This window comes from Oncorhynchus gorbuscha, linkage group LG04, assembly GCF_021184085.1.
Source record: "Oncorhynchus gorbuscha isolate QuinsamMale2020 ecotype Even-year linkage group LG04, OgorEven_v1.0, whole genome shotgun sequence".
Taxonomy (NCBI): domain Eukaryota; kingdom Metazoa; phylum Chordata; class Actinopteri; order Salmoniformes; family Salmonidae; genus Oncorhynchus; species Oncorhynchus gorbuscha.
The window spans coordinates 4,757,802-4,772,521 of NC_060176.1; the positions used below are offsets into that span (position 1 = coordinate 4,757,802).

Below are 14,720 nucleotides of genomic sequence, written 5' to 3' on the forward strand. Positions count from 1 at the left end.
CCCTCTTCACCTGCAATGTGAACATGCATTTCATTTCTCTGATGCTCCGCATTAACTACAAGTCCAATTATTTCTTCCCGATAAATATTATCCAATATATATATTTTTTGTCTTTGCCTCACTCTTAGGTTTGTGTCAGAGACACACATTCGCCTATATTTCCATCACAGCATCAGACAAATGTCTACGGCCAATGGCATGAAAAGACAAAGGTATTTTAATTTTGTGCCACAAATGAAGAGTGCCTTTCATTTTGTTTCATCCAATTTGAACACAGTGCTAATTTCACAACACATCCAGTAATAGTTTAATCCTGATTTAACACCACTCTCAGTTCATTGGAAAGAAGACGATTTTTCTCAAGCTGCTGGTACAGAGGGTCTTTGCAGTCAGAAAGCAGGTTAAGAGAAAATAGAATAGAGAAAACAACGTGTGTTAGTACAGAAAGATGCCACAACAGCACACACAACACATACCATTGTTTTCTACCCTCTGCCTAAATGATCACATCTATATGCAAACTAAGAAATGGCTCCCTCACCTCAATGTGGAGATGGTGTGACTGTGAAATGACTGAATTATATGTTTACAGAATATCCCCAATGTTACACGTCACTATTATCTTTTGGCTTTGAACATGAAGCAAAGTGTGACCATCAGGAATGCTGAGGATACTGAAACAGATACATTTTCAGTTTCTGATCAATCCATGTCAATTACTCGGCTGGTTAAAGAAGTTGAAACCATGTCTGAGGTTGGTAGAGAGGTTATGTCCGCAGCCCTCTGCACTTAAACGCAGCCCTCTGCACTTAAACAATCCACTGCCTGAGAGGGGTCAAATCCCTGTCCCACCGCACCTCTACACAATCCACTGCCTGAGAGGGGTCAAATCCCTGTCCCACCGCACCTCTACACAATCCACTGCCTGAGAGGGGTCAAATCCCTGTCCCACCGCACCTCTACACAATCCACTGCCTGAGAGGGGTCAAATCCCTGTCCCACCGCACCTCTACACAATCCACTGCCTGAGAGGGGTCAAATCCCTGTCCCACCGCACCTCTACACAATCCACTGCCTGAGAGGGGTCAAATCCCTGTCCCACCGCACCTCTACACAATCCACTGCCTGAGAGGGGTCAAATCCCTGTCTGAGAGGGTCATATCCCACCGCACCTCTACACAATCCACTGCCTGAGAGGGGTCAAATCCCTGTCCCACCGCACCTCTACACAATCCACTGCCTGAGAGGGGTCAAATCCCTGTCCCACCGCACCTCTACACAATCTTTTTTAGCTCTCTCTCCCTCTTAATTTCTTGCAAATCCTTGTCAATAAACACCTGTATACTTTTTTGTAAAGAATAAGCTCGGTGGATGTGCTTTTGTCCAAATGTAAGCACATTCTTTGTTAATACTACTACCTTAGTTCATAGTGCCAACCAAAATCAAATCAAAAACAAAAAATATACGTTTGTGAAGAGGAGCTTTCGGTTTTATTCAAAGCTGCTCAGTAATAAATTAAACAGAGAAACATTTAAAGACAGGAAATGAAATGAAGGAAATTAAGAACTTCAGAATTGAAGGGTAAGGACGGCTGACATGGATGGATGTAAAGTTTATTTTACAGAAAGCAAAATGAGTCAGGGTTCTGTACAAAAGGTGGTCTATAGGATGGCAGCAGCAGCAGAGGCCCAGTGTGCGGTGGTGCTGTGGTAGAGAAGAGACGTGGAGACATAGGGGACAGGATGTTGGGCGATACTGCCACATAGTTGTAGTAGAGAGAGGCCTCTCAACCACCGTCTGTGATGGTTGTGAAATGATGTAAACAATTTAACTGGAAAAGAATGAGAGGAAAAACAGAACGCGTTGGGGGGACAAATCATAGAAAGGCACGTGACTGATATGACATGCAGGGTGGAAACCACAGCACACAGAACAGAAAGCAGAGCCAGGTACTCAAAAAGGTTGAGAGGTACACTATTCTGGAAGTTCAATTTAGATGTTTCTGAAAGCATGTAAAAACTTTAATTGTACAATGCATGTTAGATTCTATATCGTTTTCTCAGCCAAACAAAAAAGCCACTAGTTAACTACAAAAGGCAAAAGCTATTTGCTGTTGCATGGCAGAAGCATAAAGTGAGTCAGATTAGTAGGCACTGAAACTAAAATGTGAGTGGAAACATCCAGAGATGAAACATCCAGAACAATATGCCACTAGAGGGAGTTATACAGTAGAAACACATGTGAGTGGGTGAGACCTACGCACAACGCACAAGCAGACACAAGCAGGTGATAGATTACATGGAGGTCATGTCGTTGAGGGCGTGGTCCAGCTCCTCGCTGATGGCCTTGTACTTTAGCTTCTGTGCATACAACTCATCTATTATGGGTGGAGTGGAGGAGGAGGAGAGGTGGAGGAGAGGACGTCGATGGGGTGATAATGAAGGAGGTTGGGGACAACAACAGAGATGATAGACAGAGCAAAGAAAGGAGGGGAAAAGGTAGGAAAAAACTATGGATTGTCAGAGAACAAATCAATAAAATAGAATGTCAAACCAAAAAAGAATAAGGGAACAATAGGATGTGCACAGGCCACTAATGCCCTGTTAGATGGTTTAGACCAATCAGGAAATGACTAACTGAAACCTTGATGAAGGCAGCTTGTTGTTGAAATGTTTGTATCTAATTAATACATATTACATCAGAGTGGTATAGTGTGTCGCTGCTTTCTTTTCCAGAAGGAAATGACAACATGGTCTCCAACCAAATTATATAGAGCTCCATTGTGAATGCTTTGTAATTCCACAGCTACAGTGCCACAGTCACACCAACAGCAGCATGAGACATTTCTTTCCCTGGCCTGCACTAGCCTAACAAATACTGACTGTGGGTCTGCATAATGTCAGCTGTGGCACTGGCCTAGTCTGCCTAGCACAGAACTGACTGTGGGTCTGCATAATGTCAGCTGTGGCACTGGCCTAGTCTGCCTAGCACAGAACTGACTGTGCAGAATGTAGATGCAGTATCTGATGACACCACAGAGGAGGTGATGAAAGGTTAGACTTCACACATTACTCTTTTTAAAATTATTCAAGCTCTGACAAGTTGGTTGTTGATCATTGCTAGACAGCCATTTTCAAGTCTTGCCATAGATTTTCAAACCAAAACTGTAACTAGGCCACTCAATGTCATCTTGGTAAGCAACTCCAGTGTATATTTGGCCTTCTGTTTCAGATTATTCTCCTGCTGAAAGGTGAATTTGTCTCCCAGGTTTTCCTCTAGGATTTTGCCCTTGCTTAGCTCTATTTTGTTTATTTTTATCCTAAAAATCTTCCTAGTCCTTGCAGATGACAAGCATACCCATAACATGATGCAGCCACCACCAAGCTTGAAAATATGAAGAGTGGTGCTCAGTGATGTGTTGTATTTGCCCCAAACATAACACTTTGTATTCATGATATAGAGTTAATTTCTTTGTCACATTTTTTGCAGTTTTACTTTAGTGCCTTATTGAAAACAGGATGAATTTTTTAAAATATTTTAATTCTGTACAGGCTTCCTTCTTTTCACTCTGTCCTTTAGGTTAGTATTGTGGAGTAACTACAATGTTGTTGATTCATCCTCAGTTTTCTCCCATCCTAGCTATTAAACCCTCACTGTTTTAATGTCACCAATGGCCTCATGGTGAAATCCCTGAGCGGTTTCCTTTCTTTCCGGCAACTGAGTTAGGAAGGACGCCTGTATCTTTGTAGTGACTGGGTATATTGATACAACATCCAAAGTGTAATTAATAACTTCACCATGCTCAAAGGGTTATTCAATGCGTGTGTTTTTTTTTACCCTTCTACCAATAGGTGCCCTTCTTTGCATGAAATTGGAAAACCTCCCTGGTCTTTGTGGTTGAATCTGTGTTTGATATTCACTGCTCAACTGAGGGAACTTACAGGTAATTTTATATGTGGAGTACAGAGATGAATGAGGTATTCATTCAGAAATAATTTTAAACACTATTATTGCACACAGAGTGTGCCAATGCAACTTATTATGTGACTTGCTAAGCACATTTTTACTCCTGAACTTATTTAGGCTTTCCATAACAAATGGGTTGAATACTTATTGACTCAAGACATTTCAACGTTTCATTTTTTTATTAATTTGTGAACATTTCTAAAAACATAATTCCTCTGATATTATGGGATATTGTGTGTAAGCCAGTGACAAAATGTAATCAATTTTAAATTCAGGCTGTAACAAATACAACAGGGTGTGAATACTTTCTGATTTTCTGATGTCCGGTTTTACTATAGAACTTACCTCAGATTCTCACATAGAAAATGCTTCACAATATATGAAAAGAAAGGAAAAAAGGTCCATACCCTCCAGATCATCAATGGTCTTCTCAAGCTTGGCCACGGACCTCTCAGCGAACTCAGCACGGGTCTCAGCCTGTGGCACAAGAGGCAGACAAGATGTGATGAGTGTCTCCCATCCTCACCACACCAAAACATGTTCCAACATAGATATATAATACAATGTCTAGTGTTCTCCACCCTTTCTATGGTCGCACTTTACAGACGATCTAGTGGTTAAGATGCTAACGCTAATGTCCCACTTTAGCTAATGGTAATTTATGCTGGTCATTTATGAACATTTGAACAACTTGGCCATGTTCTGTTATAATCTCCACCCGGCACAGCCAGAAGAGGACTGGCCACCCCACATAGCCTGGTTCCTCTCTAGGTTTCTTCCTAGGTTTTGGCCATTCTAGGAGGTTTTTCCTAGCCACCGTGCTTCTACACCTGCATTGCTTGCTGTTTGGGGTTTTAGGCTGGGTTTCTGTACAGCACTTTGAGATATCAGCTGATGTACGAAGGGCTATATGAATACATTTGATTTGATTTAAAGTGAATGGAAACATTAGCTAATTTGCTAATGCTAAAGGGAACTCACCTCCTTTAGCTTGTCTGTGAGAACCTTGATCTCCTCCTCGTACTTGTCCTCCTTCTGTGAGTACTGTAGTGACATAGTGGAGCGCAGGTCAGAGAGTCATCATCACAGCACTACCGACATGAACTGGTTCAAGGGATAACAGGCATAAATGAGTGGGCCTACTCAATAGAGTTACCTCCCTTTATCTCTATGGCTATACTAGCAGGCAATGGGGATATAAGTGACTGCAACGACCTGAGAAGAGATGCATTCGTCTAAACAGACACCTACCTTCTCTGCCTGAGCCTCAAGAGACTTCAGGTTGTTTGTGACAGTCTTCAACTCTTCCTCAAGCTCAGCACATTTGCTGGTGTTTTATGTATGTTTGAAGGAGCAGAGCAGGGGTAGGGACGAATACAATAGGAGGACCGACGGGGGAAAGAAACAAGAGTTATAACAGGGCAATAAGCACACAATAAGAGTAACAGCAGGTTGTCTCCAAAGCAGTAAATCGTGCTGTATTTTGAGGTTGGTTCCAAAGTTTTTACCCTTCAGAGAGCTCAGCGCGCTCCTCTGTACGTTCCAGATCACTCTCAATGATGACCAGCTTACGGGCGACCTGTTTTCACCCATAATAGGACAACACATCACTATACCACATTGGTGCACCAAGCAATCAATATGTTATATGTTTAGTTTTATGTACAGGTCTATATGCTGTCTGTTTCCCACAAGCGCACATGCACACACACGCACGCACACACACACACGCACACGCACACACACACACACACACACACACACACACACACACACACACACACACACACACACACACACACACGAGGACCTCAGAAGTACAGTTCCTTCAGAAAGTATTCAGACCACTTCAATTTTTTCCAGGACATTCTGAGACTTGTCCCGAAGCCACTTCTGCGTTGTCTTGGCTGTGTGCTTAGGGTCGTTGTCCTATTGGAAGGTGAACCTTCGCCCCAGTCTTTGTTCCTGAGCACTCTGGAGCAGGTTTTCATCAAGTATCTCTGTGTACTTTGCTCTGTTCATCTTTCCCTCGATCCTGACTAGTCCCTGCCGCTGAAAAACATCCCCACAGCATGACACTGCCACCACCATGCTTCACCGTAGGGATGGTGCCAGGTTACCTCCAGATGTGACACATGGCATTCAGGCCAAAGAGTTCAATCTTGGTTTCATCAGACCAGAGAATCTTGTTGCTCATGGTCTGAGTCTTTAGGTGGCTTTTGGCAAACTCCAAGTGGGCTGTCATGTGCCTTTTACTGAGGTCTTCCGTCTGGCCACTCTACCATAAAGGCCTGATTGGTGGAGTGCTTCAGAGATGGTTGTCCTTCTGGAACGTTCTCCCATCTCCACAGAGCTCTGTCGGAGTGACCATCAGGTTCTTGGTCACCTCCCTGACCAAGGCCCGTCTCCCCCGATTGCTCAGTTTTGTCGGGTGGCCAGCTCTAGGAAGTGTCTTGGTGGTTCTAAACTTTTTCCATTTAAGTGATGGAGGTCACAGTGTTCTTGGAGACCGTCAATAATGCAGAATGTTTTGTTGTACCCTTCCCCAGATCTGTGCCTCGACACAATCCTGTCTCGGAGCTCTACAGACAATTCCTTCGACCTCATGGCTTGATTTTTGCTCTGACATGCACTGTCAACTGTGGGACCTTATATAGACAGGTGTGTGCCTTTCTAAATCATGTCCAATCAATTTAATTTACCACATTTTCCAATCAAATTATAGAAACATCTCAAGGATGCTCAATGGAAACAGGATACACTTGAGCTCAATTTCGAGTCTCATAGCAAAGGGTCTGAATACTTATGTACATAAGGTATTTCTGTTTTCTTATCTTTAATTTTATTTTTATTTTTTAAATAAAACCCCTTTTTGCTTTGTCGTTGTGAGGTATTGTGTGTAGATTGATGAGGATTTATTTTTATTGAATCCATTTTTAGAATAAGGCTGTAACGTAACAAAATGAGGAAAAAGTAAAGGGTTCTGAATGCTTTCTGAAGGTACTGTATATCATAAAGTATCTGTCATGTTTTGTCTTATATTGTCTTGTCATTTTGCTTTTCCTTCTGTTCGTTTTCCCCCTGCTGGTCTTTTTAGGTTCGTTCCCTTTTTTCTCTCTCCCTCTCTCTCTATCTTCTCTCTATCGTTCCGTTCCTGCTCCCAGCTGTTCCTATTCCCCTAATCAATCATTTAGTCTTCCCACACCTGTTCCCTATCTTTTCCCCTGATTAGAGTCCCTATTTCTCCCCTTGTTTTCCGTTTCTGTCCTGTCGGATCCTTGTATATTGTTCACCGTGCTGTGTCTTTGTATCGCCCTGTCGTGTCGTGTTTCCCTCAGATGCTGCGTGGTGAGCAGGTGTCTGAGTCTGCGACGGTCAAGTGCCTTCCCGAGGCAACCTGCAGTTTATTAGAGTCTCCAGTCAGTTCTCGTGATTACGAGTGGAATTGTTTTTTATGCTTAATTTACCGCTCCGATTTGTCTAGGAGTATTGCTATTTCCTTAAACTGGATTAAAGACTCTGTTTTCGCCAAGTCGCTTTTGGGTCCTCATTCACCTGCATAACAGTATCAGCCTAAGGAATGCTGGGAAACTCACCTCCTCGTATTTCCTGTCAGCCTCCTCAGCGATGTGCTTGGCCTCCTTCAGCTGGATCTCCTGCAGCTCCATCTTCTCCTCATCCTTCGATGCTCTGTTTTCAATCACCTTCATGCCTCTGGAGGACGGAATAAACGGGGGAACATATGTCAGGGATAGGAGGACATTGCATGTTGTCTTGTTTTTTAAATAAATAAAATGTTGATCAACTAAAAGGAACAGGACATTAATCTGCAGCCCAACAGTCCACACACTGTGGGGGCCATAACTACATTTGGCACTTGGCTATTGTAACACAATAAATCTGGTACAGTGTGCTTATGCATATTTTACATGAACTCTTCTCAATAAGTGTGCTAGTTAAAGAGATTGAACATGATCTTAAGCACTTACAAATTTGTCACATATTGTACTTATTGGAATTCATAACATACTGTATCATATGAATTGCAGAATATTGTTTTTTTTAAATGCAGGATGTAACATATCATAAGAAATGGATGTCGTTGTGCACAATTTTTGCTCGGCTTGGCTTCTTCTAAAACTACTGGCTGAAATTATACAATCCCTTTATAATGCATCCTCTACTGAACACTTTTAAGAGTGAAATGATAATATTATTACTGTGGCCATGTGGATTGATGTCATCTATATGGGTCTGATGATGGCTGTGTTTGAGACAGACTGACGGGTCTGATGATGGCTGTGTTTGAGACAGACTGACGGGTCTGATGATGTCTGTGTTTGAGACAGACTGACGGGTCTGATGATGGCTGTGTTTGAGACAGACTGACGGGTCTGATGATGGCTGTGTTTGAGACAGACTGACGGGTCTGATGATGGCTGTGTTTGAGACAGACTGACGGGTCTGATGATGGCTGTGTTTGAGACAGGCTGACGGGTCTGATGATGGCTGTGTTTGAGACAGACTGACGGGTCTGATGATGGCTGTGTTTGAGACAGACTGACGGGTCTGATGATGGCTGTGTTTGAGACAGATTGACAGGTCTGATGATGGCTGTGTTTGAGACAGACTGACGGGTCTGATGATGGCTGTGTTTGAGACAGGCTGACGGGTCTGATGATGGCTGTGTTTGAGACAGGCTGACGGGTCTGATGATGGCTGTATTTGAGACAGACTGACGGGTCTGATGATGGCTGTGTTTGAGACAGACTGACGGGTCTGATGATGGCTGTGTTTGAGACAGACTGACGGGTCTGATGATGGCTGTGTTTGAGACAGACTGACGGGTCTGATGATGTCTGTGTTTGAGACAGGCTGACGGGTCTGATGATGTCTGTGTTTGAGACAGGCTGACGGGTCTGATGATGGCTGTGTTTGAGACAGACTGACGGGTCTGATGATGGCTGTGTTTGAGACAGACTGACGGGTCTGATGATGGCTGTGTTTGAGACAGGCTGACGGGTCTGATGATGGCTGTGTTTGAGACAGGCTGACGGGTCTGATGATGGCTGTGTTTGAGACAGACTGACGGGTCTGATGATGGCTGTGTTTGAGACAGACTGACGGGTCTGATGATGGCTGTGTTTGAGACAGACTGACGGGTCTGATGATGGCTGTGTTTGAGACAGACTGACGGGTCTGATGATGGCTGTGTTTGAGACAGACTGACGGGTCTGATGATGGCTGTGTTTGAGACAGACTGACGGGTCTGATGATGGCTGTGTTTGAGACAGACTGACAGGTCTGATGATGGCTGTGTTTGAGACAGGCTGACGGGTCTGATGATGGCTGTGTTTGAGACAGGCTGACGGGTCTGATGATGGCTGTGTTTGAGACAGACTGACGGGTCTGATGATGGCTGTGTTTGAGACAGACTGACGGGTCTGATGATGGCTGTGTTTGAGACAGGCTGACGGGTCTGATGATGTCTGTGTTTGAGACAGGCTGACGGGTCTGATGATGGCTGTGTTTGAGACAGACTGACGGGTCTGATGATGGCTGTGTTTGAGACAGACTGACGGGTCTGATGATGGCTGTGTTTGAGACAGGCTGACGGGTCTGATGATGTCTATACTCCTAGAAGAAGTGGTTCCAAAAGGGTGTCCCCACAGGAGAATCCTTTTTGACTCCTGGTAAAACCCTTTTAGGTTCCATGTAGAACTCTTTTGGCTTCCATGTAGAGGCCTCTGTGGAAAGGGTTCTACATGGAACCCAAAAGGGTCCTACCCGTAAACAAAAGTGGTTCTTCACAGGCTTCTCTTATGGTGACAGCTGAAAGAACCATTTTTGGTTCTAAATTGCACCTTTTTTGTCTAAGAGTGTAGTGTATGATACAGAGTCGGAGTCTCTGCTCTGCTCACCTCTCACTCTCATCAGCAGCCTTCTCAGCCTCCTCCAGCTTGGTCAGAGCTGTGGCCAGACGCTCCTGAGCACGGTCCAACTCCTCCTCAACCAGTTGGATACGTCTGTTCAGGGAAGCTACATCAGCCTCGGCCTAAGTGAGCACAACATGGGGAAACCACAATGTCAACCTGATGCACACTCAGACAGTCACACTTTCTTGCATAATACAGTATCTGGAGAGATGTGTAATGGAGGAGGTTGGGGTTCATATTTGGATACCTCTGTGGGGGGCTTCTTAACACTATAGGGGATTAAGGTTTAATGTGTGAGAAAGGGATAAGGGCCCAGACCACACTGTTTTTTATTTATGTATTTATTTATTTAACTAGGCAAGTAAGTTAAGAACAAATTCTTATTTACAATGACGACCTACCCCAACCAAACCCTAACCCGAACGATGCTGGGCCAATTGTGCGCCGCCCTATGGGGCACCCAATCACATCCGGTTGTGATACAGCCTGGAATGGAACCAGGGTCTGTAGTGACCCCTCTAACACTGCGATGCAGTGCCTTAGACCGCTGCACCACTCCGGAGCCCCTGTACTTTCATGTAAATCTCCAGCATTATATATAACATTCTATAGACAAGATTGTATAAAATATACATTTATATAGGCCTCATTTGTATGTTTGGAAAGGCAGTGACCAATATAAACATAATAAGCTAACACTTATGTAAATGTATGTAGCTACAGGAGGTGTAGGATGACAGTGTATGATCGACTGGAGCATGCTGAAACTGCAGCAGCCTAAGCTAATGTGTTTATTTTAGAGCCTGGCACGTTTTACCATTGAATCGATTCTCACTGTCCCATTTCTCCATCTTTTAGCACATCACATGACAGACAAAATATTGATGTTTTTAGTACCGTAAAATCATCTATATTCTGTCTATCGTTTTACCAAGCGTGTTGATCAGATTTATAATAATACTGTCGTCAGGCAGGCTGCAGACTAATTGTCTTAAATTATTAGCCAGGGCTTACGGATTCTCTCGCATCCCTCTCCAGACCCAGATCCTTCTGCCGCCTCTCTGCCGACTCTTCTGCACCGTCAGCCTGCTCTTGTAATGCTTTAATTTTCCTTTTTACAGCTTCCAACGAAGTTAGCCCGGCCATTTCCCTTGTTTACTGCCTATTTTCTATTGCCTATGCCTTTCTTCTGACGGTTCTCGGGACAGAAAGGCGCAACGATGCCGGGATGACAAAATCTGCTCACGACTCTGCTACTGGGGAGGCTAGGATTTGCGCTAAATGACACCGGAAGTAACACATTTCATTAATTGCCTCAAAATATCCAGAAATATTTTGTTAAAGAGGTTTTTATTTATTGTATTATAGTGAGATAATGTGATTATGTCATAATAACTTATTGGCCATTAGCCTATAATGTGATCTCTGCTCAGAGCAGAGTATTTGAAGATATTAATTGTATATAAAAATAAAAATCGATTACATAAGGACAAAAAGTAACATGATTATCCCAATTCATAATAATGATAGACCTATAGGCTACTTAAAGTATAAATATTTTTGGTACCATTTTTGTTTAATGTTTAAAAAAAATCATAATTAGGTGTTCTTTCTAAACTGACACAATAAGAGGCATGTTTCCTATAAGAACAAACGTTTAATTATTGGCGTCCCCTACAACATTCTCAATAAAAGGAGAAGTAAAAGTTTTAATTTGACGACTGGAATATAATGTATGACACCTACAAATCTAAAATAAAAGGTATTTAAAATATTCAAAAACTTCCACCAAACTTTTAACTGAAATTCTAAACGGGCCCCCATTTTAACCCAACAGGTTGCGGGGAGCACAGGGTACACTGCCTAAACCTGTAACTTGGCCATATAAAACACAGCTAAATTTAACCTTCTGCTTGCATCTTCGAGGAGGGTGGCACACAAGGCACATTTGTTAGGCCTACAGTTGGTATACTCAGTCTTATTCGGTTTCAGTGAACACGTGGAATATTGCGCATTGCAGGTCGAGCCTAATGAAGACGCAGCTATTCACCATAAACAATTATGTAGGCTATTCCAAACTGAAACATTAAAATAATCATAATTTATATGTATATGTATGATGAGTAGGCCTTGAATGAAACATGTTGAGGTTCCATGTTAGCAGACTGTTCGTAGTCCCCCTGAATCCACTCTTAACACTTCGGACAGGTTTATGCCACCGCGCCTCTTCAAACTTACGTCTGTGGCTTTCTTCTCAGCGAGTTCAAGTTTCTCCTGGGCATCCTTAAGAGACTCGGAGTACTTGTCCAACTCATCCTCTGTTCCCTTCAGCTTCTTCTGCAGCGCTACCAGGTCATCCTCAAGCTGATAGTTGGTGGATAATATCATCAGTCAATTGGGGTGTGCCACAAACAGAGTGGACGCACAGCCAGAAACAGACAAAAAGGGAAGAAAACAAAAGCCAAGAGTCATAGAAAAAAGACAAACACTTATAAATGCTTCATATCATATTCTTTGTCTTTGGACAAGTATTGACATGTAATTTATTCAATCCACTCACAACACTAGAGTGGCATACTTTAATCAATAGACTACGCTATTCATATTTTAGGGTAAAAAATATATATAACGCTGATCAAAGCATATTAGTTTATACTAGGCTTAATCCTGCATGATGCAGTATAAATGAATCGGTCAAACAATATTTTCTAAAACTTCCTGGAGTCAAATAATAAAATATTGTCACGCCCCAAAAACAAATATATTCCTAATACGATTAAATACAACAATCAATACTGATCCTCATACTCATCCTCTGAGACTTGATTTAATCCATATCGAGAGAGAGAACGCTCCAAAGCACTCCGTGCCCAAACAAGACAGAACCCGATTTCTCTATGGATGCCAACCTGTTTGCTCTTGTCCTCCGCTGCCTTCTTGTCTCCCTCAGCTCCCTCAGCTCTGTCCAGGGCATTCTCCTTGTCGAGTTTAAGCATCTGCATCTTCTTCTTGATGGCGTCCATGACTGCTGTGTTGTTGGGGTGGTCTCACCAACTGACAAAAACCAAACTTTGAGTAAAACGCTGAGAAGCTCCGCGCGTCTGAACCACACTGAACGTGAAGCTGGAGTGCAAGCTCGAGCCGACAATAGCTTGTCAAATATGTACTATAGCAGAGGAGTTACTGGATCCCCATGGGTACCAAATACTTTTTGTGGAAGCGACGCCAGATGCTCTCTTCCGCGGGTCCTGCCTTTTTTATGGCTCTCCTCGGCGATTCGCTGATCCAATACATTTTACCGTTGATAAGACTATATATGGGTTATGGGCGAGAAAGTGGCACCCCCTCAAAGACGTCTGTTCCTTTTTCAAACACTGTGCTGAGACGTAGGCTACAGCCAAGGAAGTCCGTTTGGGGAGTGGGGGTCAGTTTATGCACAAGGAAGTGAAGGTGGACAACAAAAACATGATCTTTGACTGGAATTGCTAATTTCATTCTGGTAGGATAATTTACATTTGCTCAACACAGCAGTTCAAAGAAGGCTTGATAGAGTAATATTAATACTAATAAAAACATGGCATAGTAATCGTTATGTTACTATTCCTCCAGACAAATGAATGTTTAAAATAATTGTCGCCCACACTTAGTTTAGCCATTGACCCCTCTTCATTATGAATCGTGTCTCCACCTGAGAGATGGGGTCATGTAACTCTGATCTCCAAAGACATGAGCAGTTATTAAAGCAGACAAATGTAGTGTAATGTTTAAAAGGGATTGTCCCTGGGAGGGGTGTCATATTATCTATGCTGAAGTGTTCTGTCAGTGATACCACACAGTAGAGAGAAGAGGAGCACGTCAACAAGTCCCTCAAGATATTGTTCACAGTCTGAAGAGGGGCATCAGATAGTGTTATATTCAACAGTGGAATAACATCGAGCTTATAAGTGCCTTGGAGTTCATTCAAAATGGCCACAGGGTAAGAAACGAGTGATTTGGCATTTCAGCAATGCCCCTCTTCCTCTGTTACAGCTCACAGGTCCAGGGGAGTCCGTCACAGCTGTCACACATGGACAGTGGAGGAGGAACCAGGGACCTGTCCAAACACACTGTGATTGGCTGCATGGTATGGACATATACTCTCAAGTTCACTTTTACCTAAATCATTTCTAGGATATATCTTTATGGGGAAGATAATGAAAAAATCATGTCTAGTACTTACATTTATAGTACATTTTACAGTACTCATACGTACAGAACATTGGTTTAAACTTTAGGTGATATGTGTGTGAAAGGTACTGCTGTTGTAGGCCTTTACCCCATAAAGGAGAAGAACAGAACAACAACACAAACAATGACATCTTTATATCACCATATCCTGGGTTGGCTCAGCGACATCTACCCAAACAACCTCTTCTTCTTGTCCTCTCTGTTCCTCCCATGTTTTCTTGAGGGGTATTTTTAGAAACGTCTTGTTTGCACAAGTTGCACCTGTTACATACTGTAGAAAGGGCTTCAACAAGGGTTCTTCTAAGATCCTCAAAGTTCTTTGAAGAACCTTAGGGTTATTGGCACTGAAAAATGCCCCCAAAAGTTACTTCCAAGAACCCAATAGGAGGTGGGGTTCATCAAGGAACCTCTTTAGTTACTGGGGGTTCTTGCAGGTGCCTAACTGCCCAACTGAAACATTGTTATTTGAATTTGAGAAAACAGCAACTAAACATTTCTAAGATCTCCTCAATTTAAGGTTTCTCCCTTGTATGATCTAAATTGATATTGTTTTATGGTGATACTATCTGTCTACTATAATATCTGTCTTTT

General features: G+C 42.8%; 1 protein-coding gene across 6 annotated transcripts; it reads right to left on the reverse strand.

Moving 5' to 3' along the window:
* Positions 1-242: 242 nt before the first annotated feature.
* LOC124033561 (tropomyosin alpha-1 chain) lies at positions 243-13,213 on the reverse strand. 6 transcript variants are annotated; one of them, XM_046345602.1, is made up of 10 exons: positions 12,812-13,207; positions 12,141-12,266; positions 9,888-10,021; positions 7,563-7,680; positions 5,475-5,545; positions 5,218-5,293; positions 4,948-5,010; positions 4,374-4,443; positions 2,299-2,377; positions 1,697-1,831 (listed from the first exon to the last, which is right to left on the reverse strand). In XM_046345602.1, exons 1-10 carry the CDS (start codon positions 12,923-12,925, stop codon positions 1,828-1,830), a joined length of 855 nt encoding a protein of 284 aa, XP_046201558.1. In that variant the 5' UTR covers positions 12,926-13,207; the 3' UTR covers positions 1,697-1,827. The 6 variants fall into 6 exon arrangements, with proteins under 6 accessions (XP_046201559.1, XP_046201562.1, XP_046201557.1 ...); XM_046345603.1 differs by lacking the exons at positions 1,697-1,831; positions 2,299-2,377 and adding an exon at positions 243-381 and having other exon boundaries at positions 12,812-13,210; XM_046345601.1 differs by lacking the exon at positions 2,299-2,377 and having other exon boundaries at positions 1,598-1,831; positions 12,812-13,213.
* Positions 13,214-14,720: the final 1,507 nt, after the last annotated feature.

Bases quoted from the DNA above. Each gene is read 5' to 3' on its own strand.
- LOC124033561 (XM_046345601.1), bottom strand. From the start codon at position 12,925: ATGGACGCCATCAAGAAGAAGATGCAGATGCTTAAACTCGACAAGGAG. The intron at 10,022-12,140 runs GTAAGTTTGAAG...GTGCTCACTTAG, and splicing joins CTGAGAAGAAAGCCACAGAC to GCCGAGGCTGATGTAGCTTC. The intron at 7,681-9,887 runs GTGAGCAGAGCA...TCCGTCCTCCAG, and splicing joins GCTGCTGATGAGAGTGAGAG to AGGCATGAAGGTGATTGAAA.